This window comes from Mercenaria mercenaria, chromosome 2 (genome assembly GCF_021730395.1).
Source record: "Mercenaria mercenaria strain notata chromosome 2, MADL_Memer_1, whole genome shotgun sequence".
Lineage (NCBI taxonomy): Eukaryota > Metazoa > Mollusca > Bivalvia > Venerida > Veneridae > Mercenaria > Mercenaria mercenaria.
The window spans coordinates 78,036,358-78,054,148 of record NC_069362.1 but is presented as its reverse complement, the minus strand read 5'-3'; the positions used below and the strand labels follow the sequence as shown (position 1 = coordinate 78,054,148).

Sequence of the window (17,791 nt, the reverse complement as noted above, 5' to 3'; positions counted from 1 at the left end):
TCTGAGATTTTCCTTTTGGTTGCCATTGCAACCACTCTTCTGCATGGATTTTTCATCAAAGGATAATTCCCGTTTAATTTGGTGTAAATCTGCCCAGTAGTTTTTTTTTTTTTAAATTATTGACCGATGCACATCAAATGGTCACAAAAGCTCTCCAAAGGTGACCATGACCTTGAGCCTTACATGCAACAAATCAATTTGTTATAGAGACTTTTGGTAGCAGTTACTTGAAGATTCATCCATGTAAAGATACTGAAAAATAGACCTTTGAGACAGAGGCCTGGGTCTTGCACATGACTCGTCTCATTATGCCAATATGAGGAACATTTGCGTCAAGTGATTTTCAAATCCCTTGATGAATGGTCGAGTTATGGACTGGACAAGAAACAGACCATGTTACTTTAACTTCTGAGACCATGACCTTGTAGCTATGGATCTGGGTCTTGCTTTAGACCCATCGTCTCATCATGGGGTACATTTGGATGGCAGAGTTATGGACTAGACACAAAGTGTGATGGACATTTCTTCGAACAAGGTGGGGGACAATAAAATTTTCAGTGAAAGATGGGTATTGGAAATCTTTAATTATGTCATTTTAATGTAAACCTACTGGATATAGTAACAAGAGAGACCAAAGACTTGTATGAAAATCTTTTTATTCTTTTCTATTGCATGCTTCTTGCAAGCTTTCAAATATCTTTTCGTAACAAATATAACATGTTATTTACAGTAATAAAATACAAATGGCATAATATACAATGTTTGATATGCTGCGTATGAATATAAAACTAATTGGTGTACAGACAATAGAAGGGGAAACTATTAGTTTAAAATACTGCTTGTCTTAAGGAATGCAATGATATACAGGTAACCATTGCAATTTCACATGATGACCAATAAAATCTGTAAAACCAAGTTACATTTACAGGTCTTGCTGAAACACACTAATTAAAACATATTTTACAGATCTACCATATGGATTTATTAAAACATAAAAACAGCTAGTATGTACATTATAATGTCTACTGATAAAATGGAACTACACCTTTATCCACTTCACATTCTCAGTTATTGTTTTTACTCTGTATGATGTCTGCTGCATCTACACTAAAAAAAGTATTTTTTATAAACAAGAGCTAGAGCTAGAACATGAAATGCGCCCCCCCCCCTCCCACCTTGATGCATTCAGTAATTGCACAAGAAACAGAAATTATTTGGTCACTGTACACAAAAATTCTACTGTTCTGTCACTGTGACATTGACCTCTGACCTAAAAATCAATAGGGGTCATCTGCCGGTCATGATCAACCTTCCTATCAACTTTCATGATCCTAGGCCAAAGCGTTCTCAAGTTATCGTCAGGAAACTGTTTAACTGTTCCAGGTAACTGTGACCTATGACCTCTGACCTACAGAACTCAAAATCAATAGTTGTCATCTGCTGGTCATGATTAATCTCCCAATCAACTTCCATGATCCTAGGCCCAAGCATTTTCGAGTTACCATACGGACATCATTTAACTGTTCCGTATCACCGTGCCCTTGACCTTTGACTCAAAACCATTAGAGGTCATCTGCTGCTCATGAACAACCTCCCTATAAACTTTCATGATCCTAGGCCCAAATGCTCTTGAGTAATCATCCGGAAACTGTTTAACTGTTCCGGGACACTGTGATCTTGACCTTTGACCTACTGACCTCAGAACCAATAGGGGTCATCTGCTGGTAATGACCAACCTCCCTAACCAACTTTTATGATCCTAGGCTCAAGCATTCTTGAGTTATCATCCGGAAACCGTTTAACTGTTCAGGATCATTGTGACCTTGACCTATGACCTACTGATCTTAAAATCAATAGAGGTCATCTGCTGGTTATGATCAACCTCCCTATCAACTTTCATGCTCCTAGGCCTAAGTATTCTTGAGTTATCATCCGGAAATTGATTGTCTACAGACTGACCAACCAACATCTGCAAAACAATATACCCCCTCTTCTTCGAAAGACATAAAAATGAAGAGAATTTTGGCAAAAAATATATATATTTTTATGTACAAAACAAATTATACTAGTTTCAATAGTGACAAAGTGGAATTGGATAAAAAGGCATCTTTATGTTACTTTCAAATACAGCAGCAAGAATAATATCTTATCCCATCCAATGAAGCATATGATGTGTACTTCAATGAGCAAGCAAAGAAAAATTACCAGAATGACCATCCTCTTTCTGCCATTACCTCCAATATTGGAAAAAATTATAGAAAATAAGTTTTAAATACTAGCAAATACAGGAAATACAAATAGTCCTAAAACTGGAAGAAAACAAGAATTGGATGAAAGCCTGAAAGCAGAGATTATTCTGAGCTTCGCATTTGACCTACTGATGCTTGAATCAGTAACTATCATCTGTTGATGAACAGAAAGCATCATCAAAGAAGTGCAAGCACAATAAATACTGATGAAACTATTGTGATTCTGACCATTACGAATTAGAAGTACAGGTCTATGCTTTCTCCTCTCATTATATTAATAAGAAAACCTTTAGTTTACTGGCCTGAAAGTCAAAAGCAACACAGACTACTACTATATACATATACTTTCCAAGAAACAAAATTACTGCAATATTTATCAATATTCAAGTGAGATTGGTTTTACGACGAATCGACACAAAATGGTCATATATCGCCGAATATCAATATTCAAAGTTAAACTGGTTGCCTTCAATAAAACTATAAAACAAGATGTGACTTTGTGCTATTTGTCACTGCATCACACATTACTTTGACATATGAACACGTGGAGACCTTCCTTCTGAATACTGAACTGCAAAAACTGTGTTTCAATTTTCACATGTCAGTTTATTTTTTTTTTTTTACCAAATGCAGGTGTTAACATTTTATAAAGAAAACAAGGGTAAAGAAGTTTCACACACTGAGCCATTCCAGACAAACAAACAAGAGAAGATCTAAGTTGCAATTTTCATGCCTGTTTGAAGCCAGGATTACAATCAAAAGCTACACTGCAAGCAGTTTCCCATAAATCTAGCTAACTACAAAAAGGATGTGTTAAAGTAAAGTACAGAAAGTATCTTTTAATAAAAATGGATGCAATTAAAGGTACATTTATAAAAAAATATGTCATCTGGAACATTTATAAAAAGAAACAATATAAACAAGATAAAACAAAATAAACATCAACATAAATAGACTTAAACAAATACTCAAGTTCATATCAACAAAAACAGAGATTCTCTGCAATCACAACTAAAATGCACAACTTTATACATTACCGATACACTATATTCACATTTCTTTAGAGAGAAAAAAAGCACATGTATACCTCTACAAAATGACTAGATAAAAAAGGAACATGTCCTACATTTTAAGCTGTAGTTTGTTTGTTACATATCAACCTGTATCACACTACATGCCAAAAATATTCAAAGCAGTTAGTTTATATTAGAACAACCTTGACCTATGACAAAAAGATCTTATTTAAGTCAATTCTTTTTAAAAGAATCTTTCTGTATAATCTGGCAAGATCAGATAATAGAACCTTGATCTGAAATGTTGAAATTGGCTCCACAGGATTTAGCTTGGCCTGGATCACACAAGGCATTTGAGACCAGATTCGGCCTAGCAAAATCCATGCAAGCCGAATGCATCGCTGCATTTAGTTTCAGTATCTTTCATTATATACCAGTACCTTTTCTGACATCACAACTAAAATAGGTTGTCAACCATTCGTTTTTCCGTATGGATGAAAGATCAATACTGGATTTTGTATTAGGACCGAAAACTGCTAAGCATGTAATACCATACTATATTACTGCACATTTTTTTCAGTATTATGTGTTACATAAATGAGCTTCCGGGTAAGCCATCTGTTTCTGTTTAACTTCTTCATCTTCAGCAAAGAACAGTAGAACATCCACTTATATAGTTAATCTATCACCACAAGAATATTTACACACTGTCTATTCACAAGTTCTCGCACAAATAAACACATTAATTTCAGTATGACAGCAGACTGGTAAGGTCTAAGATCATGAAGATAAGGTATAGATGTGACTCCTGGAGGTTCCACTGGATACTTCAGACAGAAGTTTACATCTGGCACAAAGGAGATTGTAGGACATCATGAAATTATTAAGTAACAAGGCTTACATAAAGCAATGACTTACTATAAACAGAACTATATTTTCCTGGAAGCAATGTCTGGCAAAAATGTATCGTCAATATTTTTTGTTACTTCTTTTGACCAAGGTTAGTCACATTCATTTTTTTAAAAGCAAACTTATGGAATGTGCACAACTTGGCAGCAAAATCCAATTTTATCTTGCATGCTGAATATTTAGCTGCTCTGCTAAAGTCAGAGGTCAACCTGGTCTGAAATGACCTGTATCAACATATTTTACTGTTTTAGGGAAACAACAAACTTTAATATTTTGTAGTTAAATAAAATACTGTTATACCAGACAGGGAACAAGGTTGATAACTGGTAAACTTTTTTATGATTGGAATTAAACATTCTTTAATACTCTCCCTTCAACGCGACCTTTATAACCACAAAGTGTACCTGATATATAGAAAACATAAATCTGTTTACAGCAGTTTATGATACACTCTTCCCCTTAAGGCACTAATTTTTTCACATGGGACTTCAAATGTTACATATTAAAGCAATAAACAGCTATCTGCTTTTTTAGTTTTTGTTTACTTACAACAGTAACATCATAATCCTGAACAATCTCACCAATGTTAAAAATAAAAAAATGTGAAAAAATCAGTATTTGAACTGTATATGGTACACAAAAACACTGAGTAAACTTAGTGAACAGTCAGAGAGATGAGTCACTTACACATCTACCTCATAAAATATACTGTAGTAGAAAATATCCTTTGAGCTCCTTTGCCATATCATATAATTAAAATTGTGTAACCAGTTGTTTACAAAGAAAAACATTACAACATTATAAAGAGTATCCACAAGTATTCCTATGTAGACAACTTCTGTACTAAATACAAATAAGACTTCCAAATTATGGAAGACAATTTTAAAACTGAATGTACATTAGTAACATAACATTGCAAAGAATACTGTTCTGTCAAACAACAGATAATCTCAGCACCATTAATGGACCACTTACACCATAAGAGCTGTCTGTTGACAGCACGCTCGACTACCCGAAGAATTGATGCAAGTATGGCTTACTAGTGATTTTTTGAATGGACTTAACAATGTGAGACGTTATGTACTCTTGCCTACACATAGAGACCATGATGAAAAGCAAGTGTTCAAAGTCAAAGCCATATATCAAACAGTTAAGACAAAATATGGACTGGCACAAAAAACTTAAATGATTTCCAAGTCAAAAGGGGCCAAAGTCAGCCCAATATCTTTGCTGTAGTTACATCCCATTGACTACAGATGGAGATCATGACAATGAACAAGTTTCAATGCCACAATTCAAAACAGTTTTGACAAAACATGGATTTGAACAAAAACTGAAACAAATTTCCATGTCCAAAACAGGTCATAATTCAGTCAAAATCCTTGACAGAGTTATACCCTTGCTAACAGTTCTGAATTGACACCAACACCGTTGCGAGTAGGATTGCTCTCCTTTTCTTCAAATAGTACGAGCTAAATATCACACAACACACAATGTCACAAGTGGAAAATTGCACTTTAAGTAATAGCTGCTTTTTTAATGGATGAAAACGTGACAGCTGTTTGATTTCATGTTAATGTCTATGTACACTATGTACTGTACACTCTAAAGCTCTGAACAGTCAGTGGCAAAGCCTAAATTAAGCACACTTACAAGATCAGATTATGCATTTGAAACAACACCCCATAAATGCCGTTTTCAAGGGCAGATAACTCTTTTTCAATACTGATGACCTATAACTTATACTGCATATCTTTGTTTCTTTGATGATTGTGCTTCAATATCCAAAGTTTGATGAAATTCTATCACTGGGAAAAGTAACTTCCCATATTTATGTATGTAAGCTGCAAATTTGGTCTAAAGTTTAACAGTAAATACATATATATTTATCTTCAGAAATCACCAAACAATGCCCTTGTAGCCTAAAAACCTCTAGTGGATGGAGAATGAAAATGTGAAAAATTGAATCAAATGCTTGAATAAGTTGACATTAAAACCTGTAACATTAAATAATCTATACAGAAATAATCTAAGCTTAAACATAATAACTAAATTTCTATGAAAAAATAATCTTAAAGGTGTTTAATATAGAACTAACAACAGACTGTTCAGAGCATTAGTTAAATGCAGTGGGATTAATACACAATCTGTATATCCTGAGATCTGGAACTTGAGAACACTTGTTGTGAGTTGTTCTGTACACATGATACATTTTGCCTCTTAAAGGAAGAACAGTCTATCTGACAGCTCCTGGCTCGGCTCCTTGTGGATATTTTGACCTACAAGCTGAGCTAACTTGTGTGCATACTGAAAATAAATGTAAAACAGCAAGATTTATATATATATTCGAAAAGAATTACATATTGTCTTCTGATGCTTTAGAACGCTAACACTGTCTTTAAGATAAACTAGATGCCCATAGGCAACATGTCGAGCCCGTCCTTTGACCCATAACTGTGACCTAGACCTTTTAGATAGAGTCTGTCTAATTGAGTTAAACATTCATGCCAAATATAAACAAGATTCCTCAATGCATGTCAAAGTTATGGGCTGGACATGACCTGACATGACCTTTGACCTCCAACTGTGACCTTGACTTTTAAAGATAGGAACCTGTGGTTTGCGCATGACACTCTGTCTCACTGAGGTTAACATTCATGCCAAATATGAACAAGATTGCTCCATTCATGTCAAAGTTATGATCTGGGCAAACAATTCCAGACTGATGGACGGATGCTCATACACCGAACAGCCATTTGGACAACTATGTCTTTGCTTCCCCAAGTGGGCTCAACAAAAACAAAAGCTATAAAGTAATACACATGTAATACTAAAGCCACTCACAAATATGCCAACAGTTCATATGAAATGTTTGTACAATTAAATAAGTTGAATCTTTAAAACAAGTTTTGTTTGTTACACTTATATCATTAGTAAAGTATCGTTTACCTGACATGGTGCTGGTACCCTGACAGTTCCTGGCCAGTTATAGTACATGTGTGTCATCTTGTAGGCCATACGCTGCATATGATCTGGCTTCATGCCCGAGTCATCACTGACTACAATGTAGTGGGTGGGGGATACTGTACCCTGACGTACATGCTGGGATACCAGGAAGAAATCATACCTGTAACCAACAAATACATAATTTTTTACTTGTTTTTTTGTTGGGTTTTACTGACACAATCATATGTCATACAGCGACTTTCCATCTTCTAATAGTAGATGAAGACCTCATGCATAATTACAAGCAGACACCAATGAACAACCACCCATATTTCATTGATATATTTTCATTATGCCAGCTAGATCCCCCCCCAACCGCCACCAATCAGGCAAATGATTCAAAGTCAGCAATCTTAGTCACTAGGCCACAGAGGTCCCTAATGTGCACTTAAATACTGTACAGTCATGGTTACAAAAACATGAAATAAAATAAATGCTAGAGATTGCTAATCCAAACATTTTTTTAGTATTTTACACATTGATTCTTATCAAATTAAAGTGTAGAACATTTTGCAGATTTTTCATACATTTTTTTAATGAAATGACACAGTTGCAAGCTCAACATAATAATCTTTATATGGTATATACTGAAAGTAACAAAATTCAGAAAGACAATGATGCCCCATGCAATAATTCTTTACACTTTATCTAAGGTAACCTTTGAATCAATAACATCAGATAATGAAATATTTACAAAATACCCTACTGATAACTTATTAACAAGAGAACTAGCAATAGGTTTTGTTTTTTTTCTGTTCCAAAGTTACTAAGTACTTTTATAAGAGAAATTCCGTAGAAATTACCATTCCCTCCTTGTGATAGTATGATCTGCAACTGTTCCTGATGGTGGATTCTCCATCTGTCTTCCTTTCTGTAAATATAATTTTTTTTATAAAGGCTTATCAAAATTAAGCTATATGTACATTCACATAAAGAGCAGAAAGTAACTTGGTGGATTCATTGTGGAGTATGCACATTAGTCTGTACTGTTAGGTGCTTTGCCACAGCTGGTCTGGAGTACTGTGGTGGTAATTTCAGATAAATCCTCTCTATATGAAATAATTCGTATTTCCAACTTTACTCGTGGATCTCACATTTTGGGAAGTTAAATGTTATAAATTTACAGATTTCCCTTAAAGCACTTTATCTCAATAAATTCATTGCATCCTGTGATCCACTTAATTTCAGAAAGAGAATATATAGCTTCTCTGGCAAAAAAAAACAACTTTAAAATTTACATCTTAAAACAATATAAAACTAGAGATGCTTTTGAGAAAAGCGCATGTCTCCCACAACTGCCCAACGAATAATGACTAGTTTCTCTGGATGGTCTAGACGAATGGATCAAATTAGATGGTGTGGATGAGTGGATCCAATCAGTAATTCAAGGGCCATAAATCAAAAGTGCCTGGGTGGATTTGGCTAGTTATCGAACTTAGCTAAGATCTTATGGCCAAACACATTTTGTTCAAGTTTGATGAAGATCGGAAGAGAAATGTTCGACTTAGAGAGCGGACAAGAGTAAAAAGGCGGATTTTTCGGTAATTCAAGGGCCGTAACTCCAAAATGCTTAGAGCGATTTGACTTGTTATCGAACCTGGCCGAAGTCTCATGGTCAAACACATTTTGTTCAAGTTTGGTGAAGATCAGATGAGAAATGTTCGAATTAGAGTGCGGACAAGAGTAAAAGGCCGATTTTTCGATAATTCAAGGGCCGTAACTCCAAAATGCCTTGACCAATTTGGCTAGTCATTGAACTTGACCGAGGTCTCATGGTCAAACACATTTTGTTCAAGTTTGGTGAATATTGGATGAGTAATGTTTGAATTAGAGTGCGGACAAGAGTAAAAAGGCGGATTCTTGGTAATTCAAGGGCCATAACTCCAAGACGCCCGGACCGATTTGGCTAGTTATCAAACTTGGCCGAGGTCTTATGGTCAAACGCATTTTGATTAAGTTTGGTGAATATCGGATGAGAAATGTTCGACTTAGAGTGCGGACAAGCTTTGTGACAGACAGACACACAGACTGGAGTCAATCAATATGTCGCCCACGCCACTATGTGGTGGGAGACATAATTAAGCCAATGTACTCAAGATGTCATGATTTTTTCACAAGAGATCACAGAGTGATCTTGGCGCCCACCAATGTGCCATTTTTGAGTGTTCCAAATTTCAAGACTTACTGACTAGCTCAAGGTCAAATTTCATTTCCGTACACAACACTGTGCATGTGGTCCAAATTCGAAAGCTGTAGCTTGAGAAATGTGAAAGTAGGTCACTAGGTCAATCTTAAGGTCAAAGTTCATTTCGGTACACAAAACTACGCAAGTGGTCCAAATTTGAAGGCTGTAGCTTGAGAAATGTGAAAGTAGGTCACTAGGTCAATGTAAAGGTCAAAGTTTGTTTCGGTACACAAAACCATGCATGTGGTCTAAATTTGAAGCCTGTAGCTACAAAAATGTGAAAGTAGGTCACTAAGTCAAAATTAAGGTCAAAGTTCATTTCGGTACACAAAACTATGCAAGTGGTCCAAATTTGAAGGCTGTAGCTTGAGAAATGTGAAAGTAGGTCACTAGGTCAAAATCAAGGTCAAATTTTATTTTGGAATACAGAACTATGCATGTGGTCCAAATCTGAAGCCTGTACATTCAAAAATTGAAAGTAGGTCACCAGGTCAATGTAAAGGTTAAAGTTTGTTTTTGTACATAAAACCATGCATGTGGTCCAAATTTGAAGGCTGTAGCTTGAGAAATGTGAAAGTAGGTCACTGGGTCAAAATCAAGGTCAAATTTCATTTTGGAACACGAAATTATGCATGTGGTCCAAATTTGAAGCCTGTACCTTCAAAAATGTGAAAGTAGGTCACTAGGTCAATGTCAAGGTCAAAGTTTATTTCAGTGCACAAAACTATGCATGTGGTCCAAATTTGAAGGTTGTAGCTACAGAAATGTGAAAGTAGGTCACTAGGTCAAAATCAAGGTCAACTCATGTCAAGGTTCATCTTGCCACTCAAAACCATACATGTGGTCCAAATTTGAATGTTGTAGGTTATTGACAAGAAGTTTTTAAAAGCTTTTCCCTATATAAGCCTATATGAACCATGTGACCCCAGGGCGGGGCCATATTTGACCCTAGGGGGATAATTTTAACAAACTTGGTAGAGAACCACCAGGCGATGCTACATTACAATATCAAAGCCCTAGGCTTTGTGGTTTGGACAAGAAGATTTTCAAAGTTTTTCCCTATATAAGTCTATGTAAACCATGTGACCCCCGGGGCGGGGCCATATTTGACCCTAGGGGGATAATTTGAACAATCTTAGTAGAAGACCACTAGATGATGTCACATACAAAATATCAAAGCCCTAGTCCCTGTGGTTTTGGACAAGAGGTTTTTCAAAGTTCTTCCCTATATAAGTCTATATAAACCATGTGACCCCCGGGGCGGGGCCATATTAGACCCCAGGGAAATAATTTCAATCATCTTGGTAGAGGACCACTAGATGATGCTTCATACCAAATATCAAAGCCCTAGGCTCTGTGGTTTTGGGCAAGAAGATTTTCAAAGTTTTTCCCTATATAAATCTATGTAAATTATAGAAATAAACAAAGGGCCATAACTTAACTAAAAATTTGTTGAACCAGTCTGATTTTCAGGGGGACACAACTACGGTACCAATACATCATTCTGACAAAGTTTGGTCAAAATCCCCCTGGTAGTTTCTGAGGAGATGCGATAACGAGAAATTGTTAACGGAAGGACGGACGGACGGACGGAAGGACGCCGGACCACGGACGCAGAGTGATTTGAATAGCCCACCATCTGATGATGGTGGGCTAATAAAATGTAAATAAGAATTTGCAAAGTTACTAAAATATAAAATAATATATATCAAAGGGGGAAACTGTATATAGAAAGACAACTTACGTTCAGGAAAATCCTGGTGTTGATACGTTTCTGCACAACCACAAAGGAGAGTTTAGGAGAATATTCTCCAAAGCTTGAGAAACAGGTCCTGAGTTGATCAACTTCGTAATCTGCTACCATGTTCAACTGTCCATCACCAACACCATCACGGAAAACTAGGATCTTGTCTGGCAGACTGTGGTTCACCTGAAACAAGATTTTATTTTCTGTTAAATGATGCCTAATACATTAACACTGCTAAATATCTATAAACTGGGTTAACTGTCAGGCCATTAATAGATCTTAAATCTACAGAAATCAATTACTTTAAGAATATTTAACTGCAATACAAGTTCCTTGATGCAGGCTAAATACGGTCCCCATGTTCTATTTTGTCTTTTAATAAGAGTGGTATATTGCAATTAACAACAATCTAAATTACAGGTAATCTGTTCCTGCATATTCAAATTACCTAGGCAATTAAATAAAATATTAGACAGGAAAAACAAATGTGGGTGCTTACCTCATGGAATTTGGTCAAAGCTGACACAAGGCATACTTTAAGGCCATCTACAATTTCCTGACTAACTGGCTGTACACGACAACGACTGAACCAACGTGTACAATTCCTGTTCATGCTGGCAACAAAGCCACAGATACTCTGCTTCTTGCCTGCAGAATCATGGTATATGTCAACCCCTATTACCATTATACTTTTCTGAAAATCATACAAGAATAACAAAATTAGACAAAAGTGTTTTCAGAATGATACCTTATAATTTCAATGGCAAGTCAGACTTTATATATCAACTTAACTTCAACTTTCCCACAAGAAAATTTAGAATCTATTTTAAGTTATTTATATCTTGTATACTATACCCTGTCACCTTGACCTTCAACAGAGTGACCCCAAAATCAACAGGGGTTATCTACTCTGCATGTCCAATCACCCTATGAAGTTTCAACATTCTGGATCAAGTGGTTCTCTAGTTAATTAATCGGAAATGGTTTTCCATGTTCAGGTCCCTGTGATCTTGACCTTTAAAGGAGTGACCCAAAAACAAAAGGGTTCGTCTACTCCATAATTCTACCACCCTACGAAGTTTGAGGGTTCTAGGTCAAAAGGTTCTCAAGATACTGATCTGAAATTAAGTGTGACGGACTGACTGGCCGACGGACTAGGCAAAGACATAACTATTGTCTGGTTTATGTTAACAAGTGATATGTATATTACAACTTGTATATTGAAATTTTAGAACTGGACGTTAAAATATTTTAGCTGGGCAAACTGCCCGGCTAAAAGGACCTAGCAATAATCCTGCGCATCCCCTGACAATCGAACCCATGACCTCACAAAATATAGATCTAGGACTCTTTTTCACTTTAAAAATGTCAAGGGTAGGTAGGGCAGCAAGAAAAACTGAGCAGTTAATTTATATTCGCCTTAGCTAAAGCCTATACAGAATTCTGGGACACTATATCTGAACATGTCAAGTAGACAAATATAACAAAATATGGACAACAGTTGAATAACTTACAAATGGGATGGAGACTCCCCACAATTCACCTCCAAGCTTGCAGTTGATCTGTAGTGCAATCTTCTGTACAACAGATCTGATCTTCTTCTGATCACCAATTGTCTTACCAATAATCACCTGAAAGAAAATCATAATTGAGAAATCAGCATTCAATATAAAAAAGAAGGATGTCACTCCATTTCTTCCTGTAATATACACGATTAACTTGCCGACGTAAGAAAGGCTAGTGGGTTTAGCATTTTTATGTACAATCTCCTCCAGTTTACATGTTCAAAAAGGTTTAGTTTTTCAAAGTCTTTTCTATCAAGCAGAAGGTAAAGTGGTTAAGCTGTAAGCTTATCTAAACAGAGGTACTAGTCAAATGCAGCTGTGTCTCTATATACCAGTTTTTTTCAAGCATGACCAAGACAGCGATTAAAATAAGCTAACACATAGAGATAGTACCTAAGTTTTTCAAATCATAGGTTTGAAGTTAAAAAGCTTTGAAATGAAGAAAAATGTCCATATATTTCTCAAAAAAAAAAACACAGAAATATAGACAATATTTTAACCGGAAGTTATGAGCATTTAATATTTTCATGTTAAAAAAATTTTGTGATCAAGGAAATTAACTCTTCTCGAACATGGAGAGCATAAATATCAAAGGGACATAATACAGTGAATATTTACTAATTGGGTGCATTTGATTTAATGTTCAACTTTAATCTGGATTGCTAAATAATGATCCTTGATACTGTGTGCTAAAAAATTAGAAAATCTGGAACAGTCTATTAACAGCAAAACTATGCTTTAGCAGGATGAAAATAGTGAAGCTCTAACTGGGACTCTAACCCAGGACCTCTCACACCTAAGGCAGACACTCTACCACTTCTCTATAACAGCAGCTAACAGCTATGCAGTTTAATTGCCTGGATTACATTATTGAACTGGAACAATAATCGGTGACTACAGATTATCAGCGTATTCGTTTTGTTACCTAACGGCAATTTTCGTGTCAAGAAAAAATATAATGCTGCCAACGTCATAATCGGTCAAATTTGCCCAAATTTCTCTGACGTGTTATTTAGAGTATGAACTTACTAACTGGTAGTACCAGTGAAATATAACTTACACTGAATCTTTTATATTTGCCCTTTTAGCAGCTGTCTAACGGAAAAGACTGTGAGCTTTGTCCAAATATAAGTAATTATTTTACCAGTTTTGAGAGGATTTCAACTGATGGGAAAGTACAGTTACAAACTAAATACCTTTCTGCAACACATGGAGTCATTAGCATTCACTGTCAATCAGTATTATGACTAAGATCGAGTGTCATTAATACATTTCAAAGATTATAGATGTCTTTTGTTTACATTTTTATCGTAACCGGTGCATTTGTAAAAATCACTTTAGTTTGAAAAATCAAAGTATACAAAGAGCTATGGTACGGTCTCTATAACACATGCAGAGTTTTAGTATTTAAATATTTTACATTACCTGACTTGGAATTGGGTGGTCAACGCAGCATGTCTTCTTGATGGCAGAGTACCTATCATCTCTACTGGTGGGACATATTGCAACAACCATTTGAATCTGACAATACAAATGTTTATATACCTCTGTTGATCTGGTACTGGTTAAACATTTTCTTAATGGTATTAAAATATAAATTTTACAACAGGTATGAAAACCAAACTTTCAAGTCTAAATCGAAGTAGCTATCAAACAATAATGTGTAAGGTATGGTGTTCAGTCTGTTTTTCTATACTAAAAACACCCTATTCATCTGCTGTGCAAATGCTTAAAATAAAAGAATTCTTCTAAATCATGGTGAAAAAAAGCTTACCTTAGGGTTGATGTGTTCCCTGAGTGCTCTGATGTAGGTCTCCACACGGTCATCCCTGAGTTCAAACCTTGTTGGTGGGTTACAGTCTATACCCATCTGTGGACAAAGTTTCAACATCCAGCTGATGTAGTCATTAGCCTTGCTCTGGTCTCTGCGTGTGTACAAGACCACCCAGGTTTTCAGTGGTACAGCAGTAATTACTTGTTGCCGACCTGTAGCCTGACCCCAGTCAGCATTTGGTCCAGCTGGTACCTTCCCTGTACCAAACACTATCTCCTCTTGTGGCAGCAAACGACCATCAAACTGTAATAATTACAGTATAGATTTTTAACTAAACATAAAAGAAACAGAAACATTTTAATTTGAAAATATTTCTAAGTTTACATCATGCTTCCCATTTATTATCAGACACAAAATTCCCCAACAATTCCCTCACATCGAACAGGTTTTCCTGACAATTTTATTGCATTTTTTATAAATACTGACTTACTTTCTTGCTAAACATGGAACTAAAAGCAATGAGATGGTGTCTATATAACATTGCCTTGAAGGAAAAATGATTTGATTTTGTTGATGCTATTTGTTAAACCTTTAATTAAAATTTCATAACCAACCTGTAAATCTTATCATTTTTCCCCAGTATTTCCCTGACCTTGAACATTATTAATCCCCCTCCGACCTTATGTTTGGGAACCCTGCATATACAAAGGATCAGGGGCACTGCTGTGAAATCAGTTAAATTCATGGCAATTAAATTCCTGTTTTTGGAAAAAATGCCTAAGTCAATAAACTTTAACTTTTGTTGTTGAGAATTTTATACATTCATTGTGATATAATTTCTTAGGTTGGTGAAACAACAGAATCCATAAAAATAAGTCCCATATGAGTATTGATGAATTTAGAATACTTTTTTTCTATTTGTCCATCATCTCCATCTTGGAAATGAAAATTGACTACAAAACTATAAGCAATCTGGCAGAATTTTTTTTAGAAAATTAATTTGAGCTGATATATTGCCATTCCAGTCTGTTATCTGCCCTTCACCACCAACTCATGAGGACACATGTTAAAAGACTCCTATGCCTGCACAATGAAGAGACATACCTGAAGTGTGTTGCTGTCAAGCTGAAGGCCCCACTTATCTAGCTCTCCTTTTGCTTCTGGACTCTTATTGACTGAATCAATAAACTTCTTCATGGTCAGTCTTCGTTGCTCTGGGGTCACCCTTGTGTGACATGCAAGATCCTACAACATTACAAACCTCATTTAACAAACAGAAACTATCAAAGTATTTACACACATGGGCTGTTGACTAATACAGCTTTACAGCCCTTAAAGCTATACAACAGCATTATTAACAATACACTCCGAGTAATAATTGGCAGGAATGGGTACTTGAAAATAGTACATTTCCCAATTGAGAAAAGTGAGAATTTCTGACACACACATTCAATGAAACATTTATTTTTAAGGAACTTTCTATAGGCGGGAAATCACCGATTCCATTATTGTTTGCTATAAAGACAATTCTTTGTTAGAGAATACTGTATACCTTCATGACTCTGAAGTCTTGCCTTAAGGCATCTGTGAGGCCAGACATGTAACACAACTCGGGAATCAAACAAATTACTTCAGGCTGCTTCCTAGGTTGCTGAAAATACAATAAAGGCATTTTATGTAACTACTGATGCAGTGACAAGATATCAAAGAAAATTCAAAGTGAAAATGTAAGGAAATACAGAAATATAACCATATGAATACCTACCCCACCCTGTTCCAATCTCTTCTTTGGCCTGTGCAACAGCAATGGCTGCTCATGGTCGTGAATTGTGAGGTTATAGTTCTTCCTTAAAATACAAACACAACAGAAATAGAAACATGATATTTAAGATTCACTGATCAGTTAAACTAACCTTAAGATTTATTTTTATCAAAATTTCAACAGTTCATTTAAAATGAAAATGTCTATAAATTTTGAAATATGTTTTCTGCCATTGTTATAATTTTTCTCTCAAGCATTTCTCTTCTTTAGAGAGTTTTTACTACATAGAAATATTTTAAACAGGTATATTAGGAAAAATATTTTACATAAAAAATCTGATATCAAAAGCCTACTTATAATAGTCAAGGAATGACATCTCTCCTCCGGAATGTGTGGAGAATGTTTGTCTGGGTGTTTTGTCCCACACAATATCATCAACTCTGTATGTCTTGTTGTTGTATCGTGTTAATACAACTGTACCAACCAGAGTTCGAATCACTTCATCACGGAAACCCTGAGCATTCTTATTTACAATATTTGTCCTGAAAACAGATGCAGTAACTACATTTCAAACAATTATTTCAACGTTTCAACTTACCTAAGCAATGAAACTGAGTTTTCATAAATCTTTCTGCTATTCTAACTACCAAATGATTTTTTAGGTTGCTGTTTTTTTAAACAAAGTTCAAAAGAATGTAATGTTAAAGCAGAAAAGACTTCTACTTATTCAACAATGTTCACTTCAAGCATTGGGTGAGCCAGACTAAATAACCTTTTCTGTATTCTTGAAGTTTTGTGAGTGCAAGAAATTAAAAATTTTACTTGCTGTTTTCGTCAACGGCTTTTCTTAAAGAAAATTTATATACATGAAAACCTACAGGAAACATGACCTGAAATCTACCATACACTGCCAGCAGCAGTTTGGTACTGATTCTAATCAGAAAGTTCACACTAAGTTAATGGTCAATTCTGAATTTTTACTTTTAAGTAAACCAAAATACTGTATCTGACATTTTTTTCTTATTTCATTGCAAGCTTTTTGGGATTGATTTTTAGTGTTTAGAATAAAAAGTTTTTTCTACTGCCAGTAAAGTCAGACACTGATTCTTCCAGTTATGTAATTATAATGGAAGTTTGAGCACACATTATTTTGTTTGTTTGTTTTGGGTTTAACGCAGTTTTTCAACAGCATTTCAGTTATGTAACGGCGGGCAGTTAGCTTAACCAGTGTTCCTGTATTCTGTACCAGTACAAACCTGTTCTCCGCAAGTAACTGCCAACTTCCCCACATGAATCAGAGGTGGAGGACTAATGATTTCAGACACAATGTCATTTATCAAATAGTTACGGAGAACATACGCCCCGCCCGAGGATCGAACTCACAACCCCGCGATCTGTAGACCAACGTCTACCTACTGAGTGAGCACACATTAATGTGAATTACTGAAGAGTTTTTGGATTGCAAGTAAACAATATTGCTTTTGATAATGTTTTGTTTTCTCAAGTTCTGACACCTTTTAAGTTGTTCATTTTGGAAATATTCTAATAGAAGCCGAGACAAAATGATCCTGTTTTCCACTG

General features: G+C 35.5%; 1 protein-coding gene across 2 annotated transcripts in view; it reads right to left on the bottom strand.

The window, feature by feature from the left end:
* Window positions 1–639: 639 nt before the first annotated feature.
* LOC123564378 (piwi-like protein 1) overlaps window positions 640–17,791 on the bottom strand; it is a 29,006-nt gene continuing 11,854 nt past the window's right edge. For both annotated transcript variants that reach the window (XM_045357912.2, XM_045357911.2), the window contains exons 10-21: window positions 16,564–16,752; window positions 16,214–16,295; window positions 16,001–16,099; window positions 15,553–15,693; window positions 14,449–14,751; window positions 14,100–14,195; window positions 12,624–12,740; window positions 11,609–11,803; window positions 11,107–11,292; window positions 7,981–8,048; window positions 7,121–7,298; window positions 640–6,478 (exon numbers count right to left, since the gene is read on the bottom strand). In XM_045357912.2, coding sequence (XP_045213847.1) covers window positions 6,392–6,478; window positions 7,121–7,298; window positions 7,981–8,048; window positions 11,107–11,292; window positions 11,609–11,803; window positions 12,624–12,740; window positions 14,100–14,195; window positions 14,449–14,751; window positions 15,553–15,693; window positions 16,001–16,099; window positions 16,214–16,295; window positions 16,564–16,752 — 1,741 coding nt within the window. In that variant the 3' untranslated portion in view covers window positions 640–6,391. The remainder of the gene's footprint in view (window positions 6,479–7,120; window positions 7,299–7,980; window positions 8,049–11,106; window positions 11,293–11,608; window positions 11,804–12,623; window positions 12,741–14,099; window positions 14,196–14,448; window positions 14,752–15,552; window positions 15,694–16,000; window positions 16,100–16,213; window positions 16,296–16,563; window positions 16,753–17,791) is intronic.